The sequence below is a fragment of the Pseudophryne corroboree genome, chromosome 6 (assembly GCF_028390025.1).
Source record: "Pseudophryne corroboree isolate aPseCor3 chromosome 6, aPseCor3.hap2, whole genome shotgun sequence".
Taxonomy (NCBI): Eukaryota; Metazoa; Chordata; class Amphibia; order Anura; family Myobatrachidae; genus Pseudophryne; species Pseudophryne corroboree.
Genome location: NC_086449.1, coordinates 772,235,836 through 772,260,522, shown reverse-complemented (window position 1 = coordinate 772,260,522; position 24,687 = coordinate 772,235,836). Strand labels below are relative to the sequence as shown.

At 47.0% G+C, this 24,687-nt stretch overlaps 1 protein-coding gene across 1 annotated transcript in view; it reads right to left on the bottom strand.

The window, feature by feature from the left end:
- The window catches only part of SYNPO (synaptopodin), a 156,139-nt gene that overhangs the window by 84,106 nt on the left and 47,346 nt on the right, over positions 1 to 24,687 (bottom strand). Inside the window, exon 2 of the mRNA XM_063928656.1 lies at positions 17,086 to 18,049. Coding sequence (XP_063784726.1) covers positions 17,086 to 17,503 — 418 coding nt within the window. The 5' untranslated portion in view covers positions 17,504 to 18,049. The remainder of the gene's footprint in view (positions 1 to 17,085; positions 18,050 to 24,687) is intronic.

Here is a 24,687-nt window from a genome sequence, read left to right as displayed (position 1 = left end):
AAGGTTCTTGGTGGGTTGTATGATATGGTCACACAGTGATGTTGGCCTGGGGTCAGGAGGATGGGAAAGTGAAGAAAGAGAAATTATGTGAGGATATGTGTGGACTGTACAGTGGGGATGTAACTAGATAGGGAGGCATTGAAGGTTATGTGGGCCGTTACGGAATTTGATAAGCTTTCCTGAAGAGGTGAGTTTTCAGGGAACGCTTGAAGGTTTGGAGACTAGAGGAGAATCTTATTGTGCGTGGTAGGGCATGCCACAGAGTGGGTGCAGCCCGAAGGAAGTCCTGAAATCGTCAATGAGAGCGAATAATGAGTGTGGATAAGAGACGTAGATCTTGTGAAGATCGAAAAGGTTGAGTAGGGAAATATTTGAGATAAGCGAAGAGATGTGCGTTGGTGTAGTTTGGTTGATGGCCTTGTGTGTGAGTAAAAGTATTTTATATTGAATACGGTAGAATGCAGGTAACCAATGGAGGGATCCAATCTTATCAATCTTGTCCTTGAAGTAGGAAGCAAGATCTTGCACACTGATAGTGCCTGGTGGGTTGGGTGAGGGAGGATTGAGAAGTGATTTAAATGTATTAAAAAATATTGTATTGGATAAATGTATTGTTTTGTTTTAATACTTCATTTAGTACTTAGGGGGTCATTCAGACCCGTCCGCATCAGCGGCCCGCAGTGCAGTTTGCCGATGGCATCGCGGCTTCGCGGGCACACACATTGCGGTCGCATTCCCAATGGATGCGACTGCAATGTGACTGACAGCGGCGGGCGTTTGCAGGGCAGCGATGCGGCATTGGGCGGCTGTTTCTGTCTCTAGTATGGACAGACAGCCAGACAGAGAGATGAGTATGGCTTTGCTTTTGGCAAAACGCCGGTGAGGTTTCTCATCCGGTGGTATATGTACCTCATGGGACACGTTGAACGGGTAATGGGGTTGTGGCCACATCGCAATGATGGTATGGCCTTAACACTAGGCTGCCCTTTACCCCTCTCCTCTGGACACACCCATTCACCTGGAACAGCGGCATGCGGTAGGGATCGGAGATTATAAGAGACCTATGGGGTCTATTCATAAAGCAGAGAAAAGCCCTGTTTTGCGGAAAACAGGGCTTTTCTCTGCTTCAAGCCATTCATGGACCAGGTTACCGTGGAGAATTCCATGACTTCTCGAGCGGCCCCCCTGCTCCACGGCTCAATCACATCACCATACTTTAGCTCTGCTTTTCGCTTCTCCATGGAGTTCAGGATGGCGAAACCTGAACCGTGGTGCGGTAACTGCAGGGAAGCTCAATGCTTCCCTGCTCTCTGTCCGCACTCGGCGCTAGCTCCGGCCCCCAGACCTCCTATCAGCCTCTGCGGCCTTACGGGAGGTCAGCCAGTGGCGCATGCGCAGAAGGACCCGCCGGCTGACTTCAAGCACCACAGAGGGGGACCGTCGGAGAAGAGAGCATTGCTGGAGCCTGGGACACCACATTGCTTCACCGGAAGGGTGAGTATACATGATTTGCTACTTATAACAGCTATATATCGCATCGGACCGATGCGATAATTAGTGATTTTTTTATTTTTATGAATAGACCCCTATATGTAGGAGGGGGTGCGGTCAATTTACCTACAATCAAAATCCAGACGGTCAAAATACCGACAACTATTAACCGATGGTCAAAAACCCGACATGGTCAAAATACCAACATTTAGAATACCAACAAGGACATAATACCGACATTTAAAATGTTGACAGGTCAAAAAGTCGACAAGAGGTTTTCATGATTTTTTTCATTGAAATCGACTTTTTCATACTTTACCACCCAGTGGGCCCGGAGGGGGAATATAAGGAGACGTACTAAGCCTTGTAGAGAGATGAAGTGGAAAGAGATAAAGTACCAGCCAATCAGCTCCTAACTGTCATGTCTCAGACTGTGTTTGAAAAATGACAGTTAGAAGCTGGTTGGTTGGACCTCAATCTCTCTCCACTTTATCTCCATCCAAGGCTTAGCACATCTGCCCCATCAATAGAACTGATATTTTTAACATCGGTCACAAAACATTGATTGGGCTCAAACACTGGTTAAAAGCCATTGTTTCAGAGCAGCCGCGGAACAAAGCAGGCTCCCACAAGCAGCCTAGTATGGGCTTGGTGTCTGGATGGTATTGGGGCAACCACAATGTGACTGGCAGCTGTGATCTCGCTGATCCTTGGACTTCTAGGTAACATTTATAAAATGATAGGTAATGCTGTGTTGGTTGCTATTGGTAACTTCTACAATTGTCATATTCTCCACTCTTTAGAAGGCTTGAAACATTTCCCTAGAGATATCTTGGCTAGGGCTGTCATCTCTACATGATGGGGAAGTAGGATCTGGCTGTTGTCTGCACTTCGAAGAAAAAAAAAAAAGAAGAAGCGAACTCACCATCGATGTTAAAAACATCAAACAACAGAACCAAACCATCGATGGTTCCAATGTCACAGCACTTGCTTCTCATTACCGCTACCTTGCTATGCAGAGCAGTGTTGAATGGGACACACCTTCCAATTTTCCATTCACATTTGGGATGTTATGACAAATCCGTAAAAAATAAGAATTTACTTACCGATAATTCTATTTCTCGTAGTCCGTAGTGGATGCTGGGGACTCCGTCAGGACCATGGGGTTTAGCGGCTCCGCAGGAGACAGGGCACAATAATAAAAGCTTTAGGATCAGGTGGTGTGCACTGGCTCCTCCCCCTATGACCCTCCTCCAAGCCTCAGTTAGGATACTGTGCCCGGACGAGCGTGCATAATAAGGAAGGATATTGAATCCCGGGTAAGACTCATACCAGCCACACCAATCACACCGTACAACCTGTGATCTGAACCCAGTTAACAGTATGATAACAACGAAGGAGCCTCTGAAAAGATGGCTCACAACAAGAATAACCCGATTTTTGTAACAATAACTATGTACAAGTATTGCAGACAATCCGCACTTGGGATGGGCGCCCAGCATCCACTACGGACTACGAGAAATAGAATTATCGGTAAGTAAATTCTTATTTTCTCTAACGTCCTAAGTGGATGCTGGGGACTCCGTCAGGACCATGGGGATTATACCAAAGCTCCCAAACGGGCGGGAGAGTGCGGATGACTCTGCAGCACCGAATGAGAGAACTCCAGGTCCTCCTCAGTCAGGGTGTGCCCCTGACCAAGTAGCAGCTCGGCAAAGTTGTAAAGCCGAGACCCCTCGGGCAGCCGCCCAAGATGAGCCCACTTCCTTGTGGAATGGGCTTTTACTGATTTTGGCTGTGGCAAGCCTGCCACAGAATGTGCAAGCTGAATTGTACCACAAATCCAGCGATCAATCGTCTGCTTAGAAGCAGGAACACCCATCTTGTTGGGTGCATACAGGCTTAAACAGCGAGTCAGATTTTCTGACTCCAGTCGTCCTGGAAACATATATTTTCAGGGCCCTGACAACGTCAAGTAACTTGGAGTCCTCCAAGTCCCTAGTAGCCGCAGGTACCACAATAGGTTGGTTCATGTAAAAAACAGAAAACACCTTAAGGAGAAATTGAGGACGAGTCCTCAATTCTGCCCTGTCAGAATGAAAAATTAAGTAAGGGCTTTTATATGATAAAGCCGCCCATTCTGACACACGCCTGGCTGAAGCCAGGGCTAATAGAATCTTCACCTTCCATGTGAAATATTTTAATTCCACAGTGGTGAGTGGATCACCAATGTGACTTTAGGAAACTCAAAACAACATTGAGATCCCAAGGTGCCACTGGGGGCACAAAAGGAGGCTGTATATGCAGTACCCCTTTTACAAACGTCTGAACTTCAGGCACTGAAGCCAGTTCTTTCTGGAAGAAATATGACAGGGTCGAAATTTGAACCTTAATGGACCCTAATTTTAGGCCCATAGACAGTCCTGTTTTCAGGAAATGTAGGAAACGACCCAGTTGGAATTCCTCTGTAGGGACCTTCTTGGCCTCACACCACGCAACATATTTTCGCCAAATGCGGTGAAAATGTTTTGCGGTTACATCCTTCCTGGCTTCGACCAGGGTAGGGATGACTTCATCTGGAATGCCCTTTCAGGATCCGGCGTTCAACTGCCATGCCGTCAAACGCAGCCGCGGTAAGTCTTGGAACAGACAAGGCCCCTGCTGGAGCAGGTCCTTTCTTAAAGGTAGAGGCCACGGTTCTTCCGTGAGCATCTCTTGAAGTTCCGGGTACCAAGTCCTTCTTGACCCATCCGGAACCACGAGTATCGTTCTTACTCATCTCCTTCTTATGATTTTCAGCACTTTTGGTATGAGATGCATAGGAGGGAACACATACCCTGACTGGTACACCCACAGTGTTACCAGAGCGTCCACCGCTATTGCCTGAGGGTCCCTTGACCTGGCGCAATATTTGTCTAGTTTTTTTTTTTTTTTTTGTTTAGGCGGGACGCCATCATGTCCACCTTTGGTTTTTCCCAACGGTTTACAATCATGTGGAAGACTTCCCGCTGAAGTCCCCACTCTCCCGGGTGGAGGTTATGCCTGCTGAGGAAGTTTGCTTCCCAGTTTTCCGCTCCCGGAATTAACATTGCTGAGAGTGTTATCACATGATTTTTCGCCCAGCGAAGAATCCTTGCAGTTTCTGCCATTTCCCTCCTGCTTCATGTGCCGCCCTGTCTGTTTACGTGGGCGACTGCCGTGATGTTGTCCCACTGGATCAATACCGGCTAACCTTGAAGCAGAGGTCTTGCTAAGCTTAGAGCCTTGTAAATTGCCCTTAGCTCCAGTATATTTATGTGGAGAGAAGTCTCCAGACTTGATCACACTCCCTGGAAATTTTTTCCTTGTGTGACTGCTCCCCAGCCACTCAGGCTGGCATCCGTGGTCACCAGGACCCAGTCCTGAATGTCGAATCTGCGGCCCTTTCATAGATGAGCACTCTGCAGCCACCGCAGAAGAAAACACCCTTGTCCTTGGAGACAGGGTTGTCCGCTGATGCATCTGAAGATGCGATCCGGAACATTTTCCCAGCAGATTCCACTGAAAGGTTCTTGCGTGAAATCTACCGAATGGGATCGCTTTGTAAGAAACCACCATTTTTCACAGGACCCTTGTGCAATGATGCACTGATACTTTTCCTGGTTTTAGGAGGTTCCTGACTAGCTCGGATAACTCCCTGGTCTTCTTCTCCGGGAGAAAACATCCTTTTCTGGACTGTGTCCAGATTCATTCCTAGGAACATTAGACGTGTCGTCGGAAAAAGCTGCGATTTTGGAATATTTAGAATCCACTCGTGCTGTCGTAGAACTACTTGAGATAGTGCTACTCCGACCGCCAACTGTTCTCTGGACCTTGCCCTTATCAGGAAAGCGTCCATATTTCTTTTAGGAAGAATCATCATTTCGGCCATTACCATGGTAAAGACCCGGGGTGCCGTGGACAATCCAAACGGCAGCGTCTGAACTGATAGTGACAGTTCTGTACCACGAACCTGAGATACCCTTGGTGAGAAGGGCAAAATTTGGACATGTAGGTAAGCGTCCCTGATATCCAGTGACACCATATCGTCCTGGTTCGCTATCACTGCTCTGAGTGACTCCATCTTGATTTGAACCCTTGTATGTAATTGTTCAAATCTTTTAGATCTCACCGAGCCGTTTGGCTTCAGTACCACAATATAGTGTGGAATAATACCCCTTCCCTTGTTGTAAGAGGGGTACTTTGATTATCACCTGCTGGGAATACAGCCTGTGAATTTTTTTCCAATACTGCCTCCCTGTCGGAGGGAGACGTTGGTAAAGCAGACTTCAGGAACTTGTGAGGGGAAGACGTCTCGAATTTCCAATGTACACCTGGGATACTACGTGTAGGATCCAGGAGTCCACTTGCGAGTGAGCCCACTGCGTGCTGAAACTCTTGAGATGACCCCCCACCGCACCTGAGTCCGCTTGTATGGCCCCAGCGTCATGCTGCGGACTTGGCAGAAGCTGTGGAGGACTTCTGTTCCTGGGAATGGGCTGCCTGCTGCAGTCTTCTTCCCTTTCCTCTAACCCTGGGCAGATATGACTGGCCTTTTGCCCGCCTGCCTTTATGGGTACGAAAGGACTGAGACTGAAAAGACTGTGTCCTTTTCTGCTGAGATGTGACTTGGGGTAACAAAAGTGGATTTTCCAGCTGTTGCCATGGCCACCAGGTCCGATGGACCGCCCCTTTATACGGCAATACTTCCATGTGCCGTCTGGAATCTGCATCACCTGACCACTGTCGTGTCTATAAACATCGTCTGGCAGATATGGACATCACATCTACTCTTGATGCCAGAATGCAAATATCCCTCTGCGCATCTCGCATATATAGAAATGCATCCTTAAAATGCTCTATAGTCAATAAAATATTGTTCCTGTCAAGGGTATCAATATTTTCAGTCAGGAAATCCGACCAAGCCCCCCCAGCGCTGCACATCCAGGCTGAGGCGATTGCTGGTCGTAGTATAACACCAGTATGTGTGTATATACTTTTTAGGATATTTTTCAGCTTCCTAACAGCTGGCTCTTTGAGGGCGGCCGTATCTGGAGACGGTAACGCCACTTGTTTTTATAAGCGTGTGAGCGCCTTATCCACCCTAAGGTGTGTTTCCCAACTCGCCCTCACTTCTGGCGGGAAAAGGTATACCTCCAATAATTTTCTATCGGAGGAAACCCACGTATCATCACACACTTTAATTTATCTGATTCAGGAAAAACTACAAGTAGATTATTCCCACCCTACATAATACCCTTATTTGTGGTACTTGTAGTATCAGAAATATGTAACACCTCCTTCATTGCCCTTAACATGTAACGTGTGGCCCTAAAGGAAAATACGTTTGTTTCTTCACCGTCGACACTGAAGTCAGTGTCCGTGTCTGTGTCGACCAACTGAGGTAAATGGGCGTTTTTACAAGCCCCTGACGGTGTCTGAGACGCCTGGACAGGTACTAATTTGTTTGCCGACCGTCTCATGTCGTCAACCGACCTTGCATCGTGTTGACATTATCACGTAATTCCTAAATAAGCCATCCATTCCGGTGTCGACTCCCTAGAGAGTGACATCACCAATACAGGCAATTTGCTCCGCCTCCTCACCAACATCGTCCTCCTACATGTCGACACACACGTACCGACACACAGCACACACACAGGGAATGCTCTGATAGAGGACAGGACCCCACTAGCCCTTTGGGAAGACAGAGGGAGAGTTTGCCAGCACACACCAAAAACGCTATAATTATACAGGGACAACCCCTTATACAAGTGTTTTCCCTTATAGCATTTTCACATATGTAATCATATCGCCAAATAAGTGCCCCCCCTCTCTGTTTTAACCCTGTTTCTGTAGTGCAGTGCAGGGGAGAGCCTGGGAGCCTTCCTCACAGCAGAGCTGAGCAGGAAAATGGCGCCGTGTGCTGAGGAGAATAGGCCCCGCCCCCTAAAATGGCGGGCTCTTCTCCCGGAGTTTGTGAGATCTGGCAGGGGTTAAATACATCCATATAGCCTCAAGGGCTATATGTGATGTATTTTAGCCATAAAAAAGGTATAATACATTGCTGCCCAGGGCGCCCCCCCCAGCGCCCTGCACCCTCAGTGACCGCTGGTATGAAGTGTGCTGACAACAATGGCGCACTGAAAGTCTTCTGCCGCCTGTTTCTGGACCTCTGGACCTCTTCAACTTCGGCATCTGCAAGGGGGGTCGGCGGCACGGCTCCGGGACGAACCCCAGGGTGAGACCTGTGTTCCGACTCCCTCTGGAGCTAATGGTGTCCAGTAGCCTAAGAAGCAAATCCATCCTGCACGCAGGTGAGTTTACTTCTCTCCCCTAAGTCCCTCGTAGCAGTGAGCCTGTTGCCAGCAGGACTCACTGAAAATAAAAAACCTAACTTAAACTTTTATTCTAAGCAGCTCAGGAGAGCCACCTAGATTGCACCCTTCTCGGCCGGGCACAAAGATCTAACTGAGGCTTGGAGGAGGGTCATAGGGGGAGGAGCCAGTGCACACCACCTGATCCTAAAGCTTTTATTATTGTGCCCTGTCTCCTGCGGAGCCGCTAAACCCCATGGTCCTGACGGAGTCCCCAGCATCCACTTAGGACGTTAGAGAAAAAAGTCATAACCCATTAAATGAAAAAAAGTTTAGTGTAGGTGCAGAGTGTTCCTTTGAGTGCCCATGTGTTTTAGCCATAGGAATCTGGTTTCCCAGCCACCACTTACCTGCACATATCATGCCGGGTAAGCACTGAGTCCCTGGATCAGGTTTCATGGGAATCTTATACAGATAGAGCAAGAGTCTGCATACTGACACTGACATGCATTATCTAGCATCATCTGTCTGTTCACAGGCTCTCTCGTCTTACGCCTGCTCCATTGATGTCTTGCTTCAGTTATCCTTCTGTTCATTCAAAGCTGAGCATCTAAATGATTCATGTTAATAGTACAGTGCAGCTGCCTGCTGAGCTACCTGAGATCCTAGAGGTCATTGCACCCAGACCCATGACTGGATTCTCGTTTCGCACATTACCTCACTGAGCCGCTGTGCAAAGTACTAACTGATGCACAGATAATGAACACACAGAGGGAGACTTTGGTGTATATTATGTTAGTTAAAAATGAGAAACCAATGGGAGCTGTATCAGAGCCATCTTACCATATATGGGCACACTGGGCAAATGCCCAAGGCCTCACGATTCTAGGGGCCTTCGAGCCTCGGAAGTGTCTGTGTAGAGCATGCTGATTGGTGGAGGCTGGAGATATCCACTAATCAGTGTGCAGCATTCCCTACCTGCCTCATAGTCAGCAGCCAGACAGTGAATGGCTGTCAGCGTGCTGATTGGTGGACCGAGTGCTGACAGCTGTTCACTGTAAGGAGAGCAGGCACATGAATCAGAATGCACACAATAAAGGTGCTGCCACCATCAGGACAGACGGTATTTGGAATGGGACGGCAAAGTGATGGGCGTTTCTGGCAGCGACAATGTGGTGGCCTGAAGTGAACGCCAAAAAATGTCTTTCTCATGGGCGTGTAATGGGAGCGTGGCAGGAATGTCAGTGCAAGCGGCGGATTCCCTGACACACAGAGGCAATGGCAAGATGGAGACACTGCACCTGCCATAGGCCTGGTGATAGTGCTGATGGTGTGCCGATGGCTGCGTGTCAAGAATCACCGGCGGTGTTACAGCGTGCAGAGACGCTGACAGTGGGAGTCTTATGGCTGGCTCATGCAGGCGCGCTCTAGTACACAAAGGGAATGGCTGCAACTAGCATTTGCATATTATCGCAGCCGCTACCACGGCAACAGATGCAGTGTGAGTGGCCCTAATACTTGCCAGTGCAGCCAGATTCCTGGACACAAAAGGGGCACTGCAACCGGGCACTGCCCTCACCAGGAGGTCTTTGATAAAATAGGCAGAAGTCTTAAGGTGGGTACACACTAATAGATATATCTGCAGATCAATTGATCTGCAGATATATCTATGGACGGATCGGTCAGTGTGCTGTGCATACACACTGCCCGATCCGTCGGGGACTGACGTCATGAACTGGGCGGGCGTGTACACACGCCCGCCCAGTTCAGCTGTCAATCACCGCCGGCCACCGCAGCATGTGTACGGGCGGTCGGCCGACCGCCCCGTACACACACAGCGACGCGCCAATATATCGGTAGATATATTGGCCGTCGGCTGTGCTGCGCAGCCGACGCGATACGTCTGTGAACGACGGAGTTCACAGACGTATCGGCCGTACACACTGGCCGACGGACCCGCGATATATCGGCCGTTCAAGAGAACACCCGATATATCGACCAGTGTGTACGGGCCTTTATATATAGGATTTAAGGCTTATTGGCCTATGAGAAGCAGACACTTAAGACTTGTAAAATGTTTGAAAAGAGAAGATAGCCTACCTTAGCTATATAGCAAGATTAGAGCGTAACTAGACATTTTGCTGCAATGGGCCAACAAAAACATGGGTGGTCATTCCGAGTTGATCGCTAGCTGAAAATGTTCGCTGCGCAGCGATGAAGCAAAAAAACGGCACTTCTGCGCATGCGTATGTGGCACAATGTGCATGCGCGACGTACTTTCACAACGAACGATGTAGATTTACACAAGGTCTAGCGAAGCTTTTCAGTCGCACTGCTGGCCGCAGAGTGATTGACAGAAAGAGGGCGTTTCTGGGTGTCAACTGACCGTTTTCAGGGAGTGTTCGAAAAAATGCAGGTGTGCCAGGGAAAACGCAGGCGTGGCTGGGCGACCCCAGGGCGTGTTCATGACGTCAAAATAGGAACTGAACAGTCTTAAGTGATCGCAAGCGCTGAGTAGTTCTGAAGCTACTCTGAAACTGCACAATTTTTTTTTGTAGCCGCTCTGCAATGTTTTCGTTCGCACTTCTGCTAAGCTAAAATACACTCCCAGTGGGCGGCGGCATAGTGTTTGCACGGCTGCTAAAAACTGCTAGCGAGCGATTAACTCGGAATGACCACCATTGCCCCATCCTACATATTTTTAAAACAGGGACATATGGCGAGCTCTGGAGCCAGGTGAAAGCACTTGCTATGGTGCTCCTTGCCATATGAGATATATATACATTTATAGAACACCTATTCTAATACTCCCAAGAAAATGGATTTATGCACTTCACTGAGAGCTTTTTGTCATTTAGTTACATTATCCTTTATTTAAAATCAAATATTTCTTAGCACTCATATCCAGGACCTTCAGTCACATCCTCCTTTATTTAAAGCACACATTTCTAAACAGTCATACCCAAGACCTTTAGTCACATCCTCCTTTATGTAAAGCACACATTTCTAAGCAGTCATACCCAAGACCTTTAGTCACATCCTCCTTTATGTAAAGCACACATTTCAAAATACTGTCATACCCAGAATCTGAACCTGTGACCTTCCATATTGCAGTCAGACACCTTACTCATGGAGCTATTTGCTCCTATATGAGAAGTATGAAAGTATTTTGAAATGTGTGCCTTAAATAAAGGAGTACAGTATTACCGCATTCAGATCGCAAATGCCGGATCCCACCCGGTAAAAGAAACGTGTCCTTATTGGGTGGGATACGGCGTTTGCGCACCTTTGCTGGCTTTCCGACCCGGCAATATACCGGGTCGGTTGCCATAGCAGCGGGGGGGTGGGGGGGGCGCAGCAGCAGCAGGGGCTCCTGCGCCGCCTCTCCCTATGCTGTGAATGGGAACCGTGTCGCATCGACGCGGCTCCCATTCACACTGCACCTGACCCGGTATTCAACCCGGGTATAATCCTTCTTTTATACCGAGTTGAATTACGGGTCAGACGACCCGCTAATTCTTGGAAAGTGCTTTCACATCGCACACTGACCCGTGTCGACACGGCAATATGCCGTGTCGATACCGGGTTATTTGTGCGATGTGAAAGGGGTATAAGTGGCTAAAGGTGCTTAGGGACATGCAGAGATGGGAGTGGGCAGGTAATCCCGGGGATTAAAGAGGAGGAAGTTGCAAGTGAAATTGATGAAAGACAGAAAATTGACAGGTGATGCAGAACAGCGCTCCCTGCCTTGCGGTGCCCTGTACGGTGGCACATGCTGCACCGCCCTAGTTACGGCCCTGGCAAGATGGCAGTGTTTGCAGTTGAACAGACATGTGTAATGGTCAATGAGAAGTGTGGGGGTGGAGTATATTAATCATGAGCTCTGGTAGAGGTTGTCAGGCTGATTCGGAATTAGAAGCAAAGCAAAAAAGAGCAATTAAAATTTGCACCTTGACAAAACCACGTTACACTGCATGTGGGGCAGATGTCAAATGTACAGAGAGATTTAGATTTTTGGAGCTTCTTGTACAAACTCAAAAGTACATTGCAGTGTAAGATTTCCAGCATACAGTATGTGGGCTACGTGCTAAAGCAGCCAGTATTTACCCTGCATGCAATAAATAAATAAATGTACAGGTATTTGCACACCTTGCACTGCAACACGATTTGTTCCAGGTACAAAATGACTTGTTCTGTCTCACAATCTGCCCCTGTGCCTCATCCTACGCACAGTTTGCACCTTACATCTCAGTGCAAGTCATTCTGGATAAACTGAGCAGTGAAAAAAATACAGAAACGTTTAGCTAAAACGAAGGTGCCTATTTAATTAATTGGAGGAAATATGTTCGAGATCAGATGGCATTGCACTGGGCCTCCATATATATAAGATGCTTTACTATTAAAATATTTTTTTCCCATTTCCATTTATATTATTTATTAATAAAAAAAAAATATTTTTTTTTTTTTTTTTTTTTTTTTTTTTTTGCTTGAATCTGCTCTGGACGCCCGAGACCCAGCTTCCAGTGTGCCCCGGCAATGAAGGGTCCCTATGGATCGCTTATCGACTTACCACTGCTGGACAGTGTCAAGATGAATATTTTATATCTTGTTAAATAGTCCCCAAAAAAGATAGAAAACCCATTTTTGGTGGGGCCTGTTTCAAAAATAAGACCCTGAGGCAAATGTTTATTGACTAAGCCCTGAACACCGCGGGATCCGGTCTCTAGGTCGACAGTAACTAGGTCAACACTATCTAGGTCGAAAACTATTGGTCGACAGTAACTAGGTCGACAGGGTTTCTAGGTTGATAGGGTCTCTGGGTTGACATGTTCTATGTCGACAGGTCAAAAGTTCGACATGAGTTTTTCACAATTTTTTTTCTTTTTTTGAACTTTTTCATACTTAACGATCCACATGGACTACAATTTGGAACGGTAACCTTGCCCGAAGCATGGCCTGCGAAGCGAGCCATGCAAGGGGACACGGTGCACTAATTGGGGTTCCCGGTCACTCTACGAAGAAAACGACACAACCCCCCCCATTAAAAACTCATGTCGACCTTTTGACCTGTCGACCTAGACCATGTCGACCTAAATAACCTGTCGACCTAGAGACCCTGTCGACCTAGTTACTGTCAACCAATAGTGGTCAACCTAGACACTGTCGACCTAGTTACTATCTACCTTCCATACCACACCCGAACACCGCACCATACTTTGTAGATATAACTGAGCTGGCTTGGTACTTTCACTTGTTAAAAGTAAATAAAGTTCAAAAAATTCAAATGAATGAAAAAAAATATATTTTGATATCTAAAAAGTCAATGATTCAAATAATAAAGCATTTTCTTTAGTGATCTGGATCTGCTATCACCATTGACACCACTGACAGGGGTTATTACCAGCCATAATCGCTACCGTTATATTGTTATGATAAAACTCGTTGCGTATGATAAAATGCGTTGATAAATCATCCCCCTTGTATGTATTGCATTCGCTGCGACCCATGATAGATGCTTCGCTGCAAATCAAGTGACAATGGGGGTCATTCCGAGTTGTTTGCTCGTTATTTTTTTCCCGCAACGGAGCGATTAGTCGCGAATGTGCATGCGCAATGTCCGCAGTGCGACTGCGCCAAGTAAATTTGCTATGCAGTTAGGAATTTTACTCACGGTTTTTTCTTCGTTCTGGTGATCGTAATGTGATTGACAGGAAGTGGGTGTTTCTGGGCGGAAACTGGCCGTTTTATGGGTGTGTGCGAAAAAACGCTACCGTTTCTGTGAAAAACGCGGGAGTGGCTGAAGAAACAGAGGAGTGTCTGGGCGAACGCTGGGTGTGTTTGTGATGTCAAACCAGGAACGACAAGCACTGAACTGATCGCAGATGCCGAGTAAGGTTGAAGCTACTCAGAAACTGCTAAGAGGTGTGTAATAGCAATTGTGAGAATCTTTCGTTTGCAATTTTACTATGCTAAGATTCACTCCCAGTAGGCGGCGGCTTAGCGTGTGTAAAGCTGCTAAAAGCAGCTTGCGAGCGAACAACTCGGAATGAGGGCCCATGATTGGTCTTTGCACAGAATACACCAGACCAGCTGACCCATGGGCCTGTGGCCCGACCGCCCTCTAAAACTGCTGACTGAAGCTGGGACCTCAAGTGCAGTGATTAATCTTCACAAACAGAAGGGGGCTGACATCTAGCTGCAAGTCTAAGCTGGAGAGCAACTGTCTGCTTCAACTATTCCAGTGCTGGGGGCATGCGGAGCGCTGGCACACCCCTTTGGCAATAAAATAGGAGAAAAGTCCACTACTGAGCCAAAGCATTCTGAACCTGCAGTTATGGATAAAAGACAATTCGCTTTAACTGTAACGTAATTACATAGATAATTACCAAGGAATTCCCCCTGATGGTTAGTCATGTGAATAAATGAAATGGCGTCAGGCAATCATAACAGAAGAAAACACAGAAAAACATGTAACACACGGGAGGGCGGAGGAGCGGCCCACCCAGGGACAGAGAGCGCAGGTCCAGCTGTGTCAGGGATCCCGCACTGAGATCACATGTTCCATACACTTTGATCATTAGAGGCAGACGTTAATGCCTGAGTTGTAGCAATGTGCCGTGGTACATGTGCTCCCTGAAAGCACTGGTCATACCAGAGGTATAAATGCCTGCCACAAAAATATCAGATTTAAATTATTAATAAAAAAAAAAAATATATATATATATTATATATATATATATGAAATACATCTAGTGAAACTCACCTGAATGCAGACATTAGTTATTTACTGTAAAGGTGTGTACACAAGGGGCGGGATGTACTAAGCGGAAAATGCGGTAAACCCCGTTTACCGCATTTTCCTGATGTACTATCCCCCGGCCGCCAGGTCAGCGCCGCGGTGGGGTTCACCAGCTTTAGCTGGCGATAGTCTATAGAAGCCTATGGGCTTCTCTCCGCGGCGCTGTGTGAGGGATCCGATCGGATCCCTCCCAGCATGCCCTGCGGCCGCCCCCGTCACCCCGCGCATGTGCAGACTGACTTCTGGGGCCGAATCCCGGAAGTCAGGCTGCCGCTGCGCATCGCGGAGGACAACTCTTATCGGAAGAGCTGTCCTCCGCAATGCTGATCGCATATGTTAGTACATATTCGATCAGCATCGTGGCGCAGGGCAGCGATGGGCGGCGATGTACATTAGTACATCCCGCCCACGGTGAGATAAATCTGTAAGATTTTGACTATATAGTCAAAATCTTAAGAAAAGTTAGTGCAGATCCCAAAGTGTTAAGGCCAGTACTCACTGGCCCATGCGGGAGAGATTTGTGCTGAGCGTGCGGGGGGGAGACGCTCATTTCACCCAGCGGGTGAAATGAGCGATCCGCCTGATTGGCCTGCACGGCAGGCCAATCTAGCACCAGCGATAGCAATGTGCGGGGCTGCGCATCGCTATCGCTATAGGGGGTACACACGGAGCGATCAGGCTTAAAATCTAAGCAATCTAGTCAGATTGCTTAGATTTTAAGCAGCGATCGCTCCGTGAGTACCCCCTTTAGGCAGCTTGCAATACAGATTCGATCCCGATACGTGCTACCGTAGGGTCGGTATCGTGAGGCTAGGTAGACTGTGCAGGTAAGTCAATCTTGACTATCTAGTGTACTATCTAGCACAAAGTATAGTCAAAATTGGTACTTAGCCAAAATCGTACATAGACACCCCCCTGCCTCACGCCGTGAACATCTCTGCTTTGCTTGCATACTGCCATCAGGCTACCTCCCGCTTGCTTGCACCTCTTGTCATCTGTCTGTCGCCCCTCCCCACTAGATTGTTAGCTCTTCAGAGCAGGACCCTCTTTCCTCTTGTTATCAAAACCCTCTTCTCAACACATTTCACTCACAGCTCACTCCTACTCAGCGACCATCTTTAACCGCTTTTTCTCCTGCTGGTAAAGGCTCATCTCTATCTATGGCCGCCAGCCCCAAGTAGTACAATGATCACTCCCTCACTACTTACATCTTAGCTGTATTATGTCTTGAGAATTGTGGTGCTCTTTGTTACCTGTCCTCTATTTCTGTTATTTATTTACTGTAATGTTAAGTTTTGTCTCCCTGTACTGTCCTTTGTACGGCGCTGCGAAACACTTGTGGCGCCTAATAAATAAAATGTAATAATAATAATAATAGTCAAAATCTGTGCTATCTAGATTCTAGGGGAGTTCAAGAGAAATCGTATAGTCAAAAGCGGGCGTAGCAAGGATCTCCCAGTGTGTATACACCAATAATTTTTATATACTTACTATTGGGGACATTTATTACATATTTACAGTAATTACTATTGGGTCATTAAATATATACTTATTACCGGGGATATTCATTATATTGACTTACTGCCGGGGTATTCATGATATATTTACTTACTATCGGGAGCATTCATTATATAGGATGTAACAGGCTAATTTGTCAGTGCATCTGATAAGAGGCTATTTATTTAAAAAAAGTTTTAAAAGTTTTCTTAGAAATACCCTATCACATGGCCCTGATTCAGATGTGGTTGCAACTGAGCAATTATCGGCACACTGCGCATTCGCCGCGACTGCTGTGCGCACGCACCACGGTAAGTTTGCGATGCCGCTCCTAGCGAGGAATCAGTCACAGAGTGATTGACAGGAAGAGGCCCTTTGGGGGAGGAAACGGGGAGTATCTGCAAAGACGCAGGTGTTTTTTGGGGCGTGTCTAAGCGTGCAACTGCAATCTCGTATGCATAAAACATGGCGCCAGTGTCGCTGCTTCTGAGACTATTCTGAGCGTCTATGGAGGCATGATGTTCCTCGCATCTGCGTTGCCGATGCACCGGAGTATGCAGTTGCTGAGTGTGTGTCGATGGCTTTGGTGGGTGATTCTGACCACTTGGGGGCGTCTGCTACACTTGCGATGCCTCACAGTTCCAACAGTAAAACAGATCATTGCTGCATCAGCATTTCAACCTCAACTGAATCAGGCCCTACAGTATATGTAATTTTTTTTTACTATACTGTGTAGTACCGGAGATACAGCATTTTCTTCAGCATGGTATAGCCTGTAGGCAGGATCCTCTGGGCTGCACCATTGTGAGGTAAACAGGAAGTTATAGTAGGAGCCACCATAGAACACTCTGACCTTTCAACCCAGAAACTAATACTATACAAACCCTGAAAGCCCCAATATTTGACATCATTTGTGACTCTCAGAGGGTGAGTGCATATTAGTGTGACAGTGACAGAACTTACAGGTCTTCCTTGGCTGTTGAACAGCAGACACTACATTGGTGCTTCGCTCAATTTTCCATTCAAGGTTGTTTTGTTCTGTCTTGATAGGAATAGGATCCAGCTTCAAAGACTCCTCGGCTAGTCTGGTCCCCTCTTCAGCTGTGGCATCCCCATCATTGGTGAACCCATTGATAGGCTCATCCGGTTCCTCCTCAACTATAGCCCAATGGGCTGTTCTTATTTCCGAGATTTCATCACCGTTATTCTCATTTGGGCTCTCATCGTTGCTATTTTCCACCCTCAGGTACTTGTCTGAGGTAGTATTCCAAGATTCATGCCCAACACCGGCATTCTGAGCCATGTATTCATGGGGAAGTCCACGCACCAGTATGGATCCACCTAATGTACTCTGTGAAAATGGACTGGATTTCAGCATCATGGCTTCTTCCACAAAAAAATGTTCTTCAATTAAAACATTTACAAAACAAATTCCTCAACAGGAACTGTAACGTTGAGTTGTTGATGATTAGGTAAATATCAGCAAAATATGGAGTGACACCAGTCCACTCTGTGTCTATCTAGGTATTGAAGAAAATGCTTCTCTCAAGAAAACCACTGGGGGCAGTGACGCGTTTCACGTTTCCCTTATTAAAAAGTGATGTGTATTATAACGTAGTTCCAGTAATCTGACGCATCACGTATGAACTGAATTTTTGTGTGTCTGTATTTGTCACCTGACTTGGTTACTTCATTTTTGTCCGTTGAAAATTAATAGGTTCTGTGGTTTGTAAATGTATTGTTCTGGAGGGAGGTCAGTTGGAATTAAATTTAATTTAATAGGCAGTCCTCCAAAGGAAACATTGGGCAAAAAAAGAAAAATAACACGCATATGTACATGCAGGTCTGTCACTAATGGACCATTGTTTCCTTATTTTCAATGCTGATTGGTCTCCTCCTTCCTCTTCGGGTTTTCCTCTCCTGTCTCCTAAAACAAAACAAAAATTAATGGTTTGCAAAAAAATTAAAAAAAATAAAGGCAAAAACATTTCTAAAACAGAAAAATAACAACGTAAACCTGTCTACGATGTCTAGATTGTTTACATTCCACAGAGAGACATTTGTTAAATTCCAAGACAAAAAGGAAAAACTAGGGGTAGCTCTAGAGTTATTTAAGGAAATATTATTCTACTGGAACAGTAATAGGTGTTGGGAAGTAATCTCCAATAGCAGTGGCAGTGGTATATTTATAATGGGTGCATAGTGTGGTGCACACCGACCCCCTGGGGGTCCAGGGGGGCCCACACCACACACCCTGCATCCATTAATTTAAATACCCTCCGGCATCCCATGGCGCATCAGCAGCGCTGTAGAGATCATTGGAAAAATGGCACGCCGCTATTTTCCCGGTGATTCGCACATGGACAGTAGGAAAATCACTGGGAAAATGGCCGCCACCATTTTCCCAGTGATTTGCCCATGCGCTCTAGGCTTTGGGACAGTGTTAGGGTCCCCTAGTGCCCAGGGATGCACAGTGCTGCCGGCTAGAGAGGAGGGGGCCCAGACAGATCCTGCACACGGGCCTTCTCCTCTCTAGAAATGCCTCTGAACAGTGGCTTTATCATGAGAGTTAAATAAATCATTATGGGCCTGATTGAAGGGGGGGTGCTGCTGTGTATGCTCTTACTGTACATCTGTTGCCAGGGTCACAGGTGCAATAATATGCAAATGTTAGTTTCACTATTCAAGCTTGGACATGAATGTGCATGTACTTTAATGCCAACATTCTGCGTCTCTCCGTGCTGTGATAACACTTGTGATTCTTGACACGCCACCATCAGCGCGTCATCACATGCACCATCGACACTTGCACCTGACTTACGGCAACAAAACCTTTGTGCGTACCCTCAGGGTAATGCATCATGGGGGTCATTCCGAGTTGATCGCAGCTGTGCTAAATTTAGCACAGCTATGATCATTCACACTGACATGCGGGGGGACGCCCAGCACAGGGCTATCCCGCCCCACATGTCAGTGCGGCCCCCCTCCCGCAGAAGTGCAAAGGCATCGCACAGCGGCGATGCCTTTGCACTTCAAGAGTAGCTCCTGACCAGCGCAGCTTTAGCGTGATGTCACGCAGCTGCCGCGGCCCACCCCCCCACCCCAACGGTCCGCACCCCCTAAATGGCAATCGCTAGGCGCAGTTCCGACCCGATCGCTGCGACAAACTGCAGCGAGCGATCGGGTCGGAATGACCCCCCATGTGCGGTAGGAGTTTGTTCATTACCAGTTATAAAAAAAATGCTAAACTGCAGAACATGAGCAATGTATCAGTGTCTAAAGGTATTTACAGACTGTTGTGTTAAGGCAGAGTCACTCCAAAGATCGTGAGCAAAAGATGTTGATGTATCTGTGCTAGAGGCCTAATTCAGCATGCCATGTGAAGTGTGTGCACACGGCCTAGCCGCACACAGTGAGATGCGGCAGCATCTCACATGTGTGAACGCCTCTGTCTGATTGACAGGCAGAGGCGCTCGCGGGTTGACTCAACGTCACAGCTGCTGCGACCTGAAAGATGGCGTGTAGTCGCCCGTATAGGCTAAGGGCTACCCAAAAAAAACATGCGATAGCATCACCACCATGCGATGCTTTCGCATGTTTGGGCGGGGGGAGGGGGGGGAAGGTCAAGACCCGGCATGCGGTGCAGACTTGCCCTGTGCTGGGCTTCCCCCCGCATGTCAGTCTAATGAGTCGTAGATGAACGATTTTTCGCACATCTACGATGCATGCTGAATTAGGCCCTAAGCCTTGAAGAATTCATCATCAAAAAAATGGTAGAATGTGTGATTGTAATGATCAATTCTGAGCATTTAAATGAAGCTCCTCTATAACTGCAATTCCTTTATCTTATGTTTTATAAACAGTCATTTTCTCCATATCATCCTTTAAGGTACTTTCATGCCTCAACCTCTGGACTCGTTCTCTGGCGCCTGTTTAATTGGCTGTGAGAGGTACGATAGGCAGCTTTGATGCTTGATCATTCCACCGCCTACTGATTAAATGTGTTTGAAAATCAGAATGTTCTTGTGATGTTTAGATGAGCAAGAACTTAATTTCAGACAAGGAGTCTCCACTGAAAGGCATTTTCTGAATTCCCCTTAACGGATGAAGTGGAGGCAACGCTTCATGTACATTATTTCATTTGTGTGTTTGCTCTTTACCTGGTTTTAGGCGTCACAGTGGGGGAAGCTAACGAGGAATTAAAAACCACATACAACAAAGGAACAGAAGTTGCTCTTAGAATCACACGGATAATCACATATTTTCAGGGTAGACTTCAGGTTGTCCACAGTTATTTTTAAGTGTGCTTAGTCATTTCAATATACTGTATGCTCCCAGGACTCACAGGCCCTCTATGCTTCCAGAGGTCATTGTCCACCCACCACTACACCTGATCTCCAGCTGGCAATCACATCCTGGGCAATCAGGAGATTTTTGGCCCTGGTAGTGGGGCTGTGGCAAAGTGTGTGTGGGCGAGGCACCCCTCATTGTGAAACCAGAGAACCACCTTACATGCTGCATTACATACTTCAAGGGTGTGGCTTCTACCACATGCGGTCCTGGGCCCAGGAACCTGCCCCAAAGCCCCCTCTTGCCGCCCCTGGCACCTGCAATCTCTGATCTCTCCACGACACCTAATATCAGTTATTACATTCCATACTTATGGGTCTACTTAACTATTTATCGGCCCCTCTGTGACTTCACATGGAGCTCTGTTCCCTACAATCTACGCAGTTAGGGGGACATTTACTAAGCAGTGATAAGAGCGGAGAAGTGAGCCAGTGGAGAAGTTGCCCCATCAACCAATCAGCAGCTCTATAATTTTATAGTATGCAAATTATAGATGTTACTTCAGTGCTGATTGCTTGCCATGGACACTTCTCCACAGGCTCACTTCTCTGCTCTTATCACTGCTTAGTAAATGTCCCCATTGGTGATCTATGGGATAGTCAGTTTGGACATCAAAGTCAAATAAAAGTATATTTTCGAGGATGGTGTCCAGCCTCCCGTTAACACACTCACAGCAGATGTGTCTACTCAAATAATCGTAGCTCTCCCTGGGGAAGATGTACTAAACCTTGGAAAGTGATAAAGTAGAGAGGAGTCTATTCATGAAGCAGTGAAAAGTGTGGAGAAGTGAGCCAGTGGGGAAGTTGCCCATGGCAACCAATCAGCTTTGAAGTAACATTTGTAATTTGCATACTATACAATTGTACGGAGCAGCTGATTGGTTGCCATGGGCAACTTCTCCACAGGATCATTTCTCCACTCTTTTCACGGCTTAATGAATAGACCCCAGAGAGAGATAAACTATCAAATAATCAGCTTCTGTCATTTTTCGAACACAGCCTGTAACATGTCAGTTAGGAGTTAATTGGCTGGTACTTTATCTCTCTCAACTTTATCACTGTCCAGGGCTTAATACATCTCACCCCCTGACTCCTAAGAGAGTAGACCACTTCCCCAGAGAAGTGGGGGGTCTTGGGGCTCTATGACTTGAGTCATGGCATCGTACAGATATAGCAGTGGGATTGTGATCAGTGCATTGAGAGGGGGAGCGACCTGGGCACGGGTAAGCTGCTATGTTGCATCGCTGCTGAGGGGGACAAATGTTTCCCTGTGCAACCGCCGCCGCTGTTTGGTGGTATGTTGCCACAACTACCAGGATATGGTCACACCCCGTTCAGTACCCGGACCCACTGCCATTCTCGGTGGCCCTGGTCACGATGACACGATTCACGTTCGGGAGAAGCCCAGGTGGGGACACCCTCCCAGGTGGGCATCTGGGCGGCAGTCACCAAGATCTTGCCTACGTAAATTAACACCATCTTCAGATGGCGTTAGCCAATTATCTGCAATTGGGCTGCCATGCCTGAGACAGATCTTGCAATCTCTCTCCGGTGGGCTGCAAGATGTCCCGACCGGGATCCGGTCTGAAGATCGACAGTATCTAGGTCGACAATGTTTAGGTCGACCACTATAGGTCGACAGTCACTAGGTCGACATGGATGGAAGGTCGACAGTGTTTCTAGGTCGACATGTGCTAGGTCAACAGGTCTAAAGGTCGACATGAGTTTTAATTTTTTTTCTTTTTTTCATACTTAACGATCCACGTGGACTACGATTGGAACGGTAAAGTGTGCCGAGCGAAGCGGTAGCGGAGCGAAGGCACCATGCCCGAAGCCGCCATGCGAGGGGACGCGGTGCACTAATTTGGGATCCCGGTCACTCTACGAAGAAAACGACACCAAAAAAAAACAAAACCTCATGTCGACCTTTAGACCTGTCGACCTAGCACATGTCGACCTAGAAACCCTGTCGACCTTCCATCCATGTCGACCTAGTGACTGTCGACCTATAGCGGTCGACCTAAACATTGTCGACCTAGATACTGTCGATTTGATGAACCACACCCGTCCCGACCTGCTTTGCGGCTTTTGCTGCATAAACTTCAAGGTGGTCTGTAGGTAGAATAAAGTCATCACATTCTTAATCACTTTACTTCTTCCTCCTCTTATCGGAGCCCTTGTACCGGTGATTAAAATTGGTACATTTGAATGAAAGAAGAGTTCTTATTGCTACGGCCTGCGGCCATAGGGAGTCTTCATTTTCAGGGACAGACTGCATATTTTAATAACTATACCCCCAAATGATACCAGGTTACCAATGCAGCCAGTAAGGTAATTTTCCCCTGTAACGCTGACCTCCCACACACAATACCCATGTGTTACTTATTCGCTGCTTGGGGCACCAGTATAAATTCAGACAAGAAAACGTTATACTGTAGAATTGAATGTTGTTTACAAAGTTTGCCATCTGGCTTCAGTTTACGTGAACACATCGAGCCAGGGGCAGGGCTTGGAAATTAGGTTGGCAGAAATGGTCCTGTGCTGGATAAAAGTTGATTTCAGCAACGAATAACTCCGTGGCTTCTGTTCAACAATCCATGAAGTCATCTCTTCACATACATGGAAAAAAACCCGTCTACAGGCGATTTGTACAGTTCATTTACCCAGATTACAGAAAAAATATGCCCTGTTTTTATAAATAGGCTTTATTTTCTTATAATTGTGTAGTATAGTAACAACCGTAGGACTGTAGCGAACGGGTGATGTTAGATATCTGCTTTGGAACGTTGAATTTGTTATTCCCTTGTCACAGAGTGGGGCTGCATTGGAAATAAATCTATGGCTATAACTCAAAGGAAACTTGCATGGGAAAAATAGGTGCAGGCTGAACGCACTTCCCAAGATCCACCTCTTTGGTAGGAATATTTGAGAGTGCAAATTGTATATGACATGGCATAGATGCAATCCGTGCATTCATTTTCTGTGTAAATTGATGCAAAATAGGCAAAACAGATGGGTGTATGTTCAATTCTGTCCCCATCTCCAATAACTGATAAAGTGATATAGGAATACATGGAAACTGCGCTTACCACTGAGTACACTGCTGCAGCTTTAGAGGAAACTGCGCTTACCACTGAGTACACTGCTGCAGCTGTAGGAAACTGCGCTTACCACTGAGTACACTGCTGCAGCTGTAGAGGAAACTGCGCTTACCACTGAGTACACTGCTGCAGCTGTAGAGGAAACTGCGCTTACCACTGAGTACACTGCTGCAGCTGTAGAGGAAACTGAGCATACCACTGAGTACACTGCTGCAGCTGTAGAGGAAACTGCGCTTACCACTGAGTACACTGCTGCAGCTTTAGAGGAAACTGCGCTTACCACTGAGTACACTGCTGCAGCTGTAGAGGAAACTGCGCTTACCACTGAGTACACTGCTGCAGCTGTAGAGGAAACTGAGCTTACCACTGAGTACACTGTTGCAGCTGTAGAGGAAACTGAGCTTACCACTGAGTACACTGTTGCAGCTGTAGAAGAAACTGAGCTTACCACTGAGTACACTGCTGCAGCTGTAGAGGAAACTGCACTTTCCACTTTATATAATGGAATGTTCCAGGAGTCTCTCAAATGTGTAGAGTCCCTAGTGATAACTCAGCTCACGCTGGGGGAGAAGTTCTAAGCCTTGAAAAGTGATAAAGTGGAGGGAGATAAAGTACCAGCCAATCAGCTCCTAACTGCCATATTACAGGCTGTGTTTGAAACATGACAGTTAGGAGCTGGTTGGTCGGTAGTAGGGTGGCCAATCTCGGTACCTTTTTTCAATCTGGTGAGTATGAGCGGCAGGAGACGGCTGCGGTCATTCTGGGACTGCGGCAAGGCTTGCGCTGTGCTGCGCAGCTTGACCTCTAACACCATGTCACGCTGCGCTGGGGGTAGGGGGAGCTGGGCTGCATCTGAGCTGTATACTTAACTGACTCAGACGTTGCCCAGCATTCAAAAAAAGCATTGGCCCGAATCCCGGTATTGGAAGCTCCAATCCCAGCCAATTTTTGGCCAAGAAATCCTGGGATCCCACCAATCCCGATCCCAAGATTGGCCACCGTAGTTGGTAGTTTACCGCTTTTTAAGGCTTAGTACATCTGGCCCACTGGATCAATCATCATAACCTCACCTGCTCTGGGTGATGCCACTATTGATGTAGTGTTGAGAAGGAGGG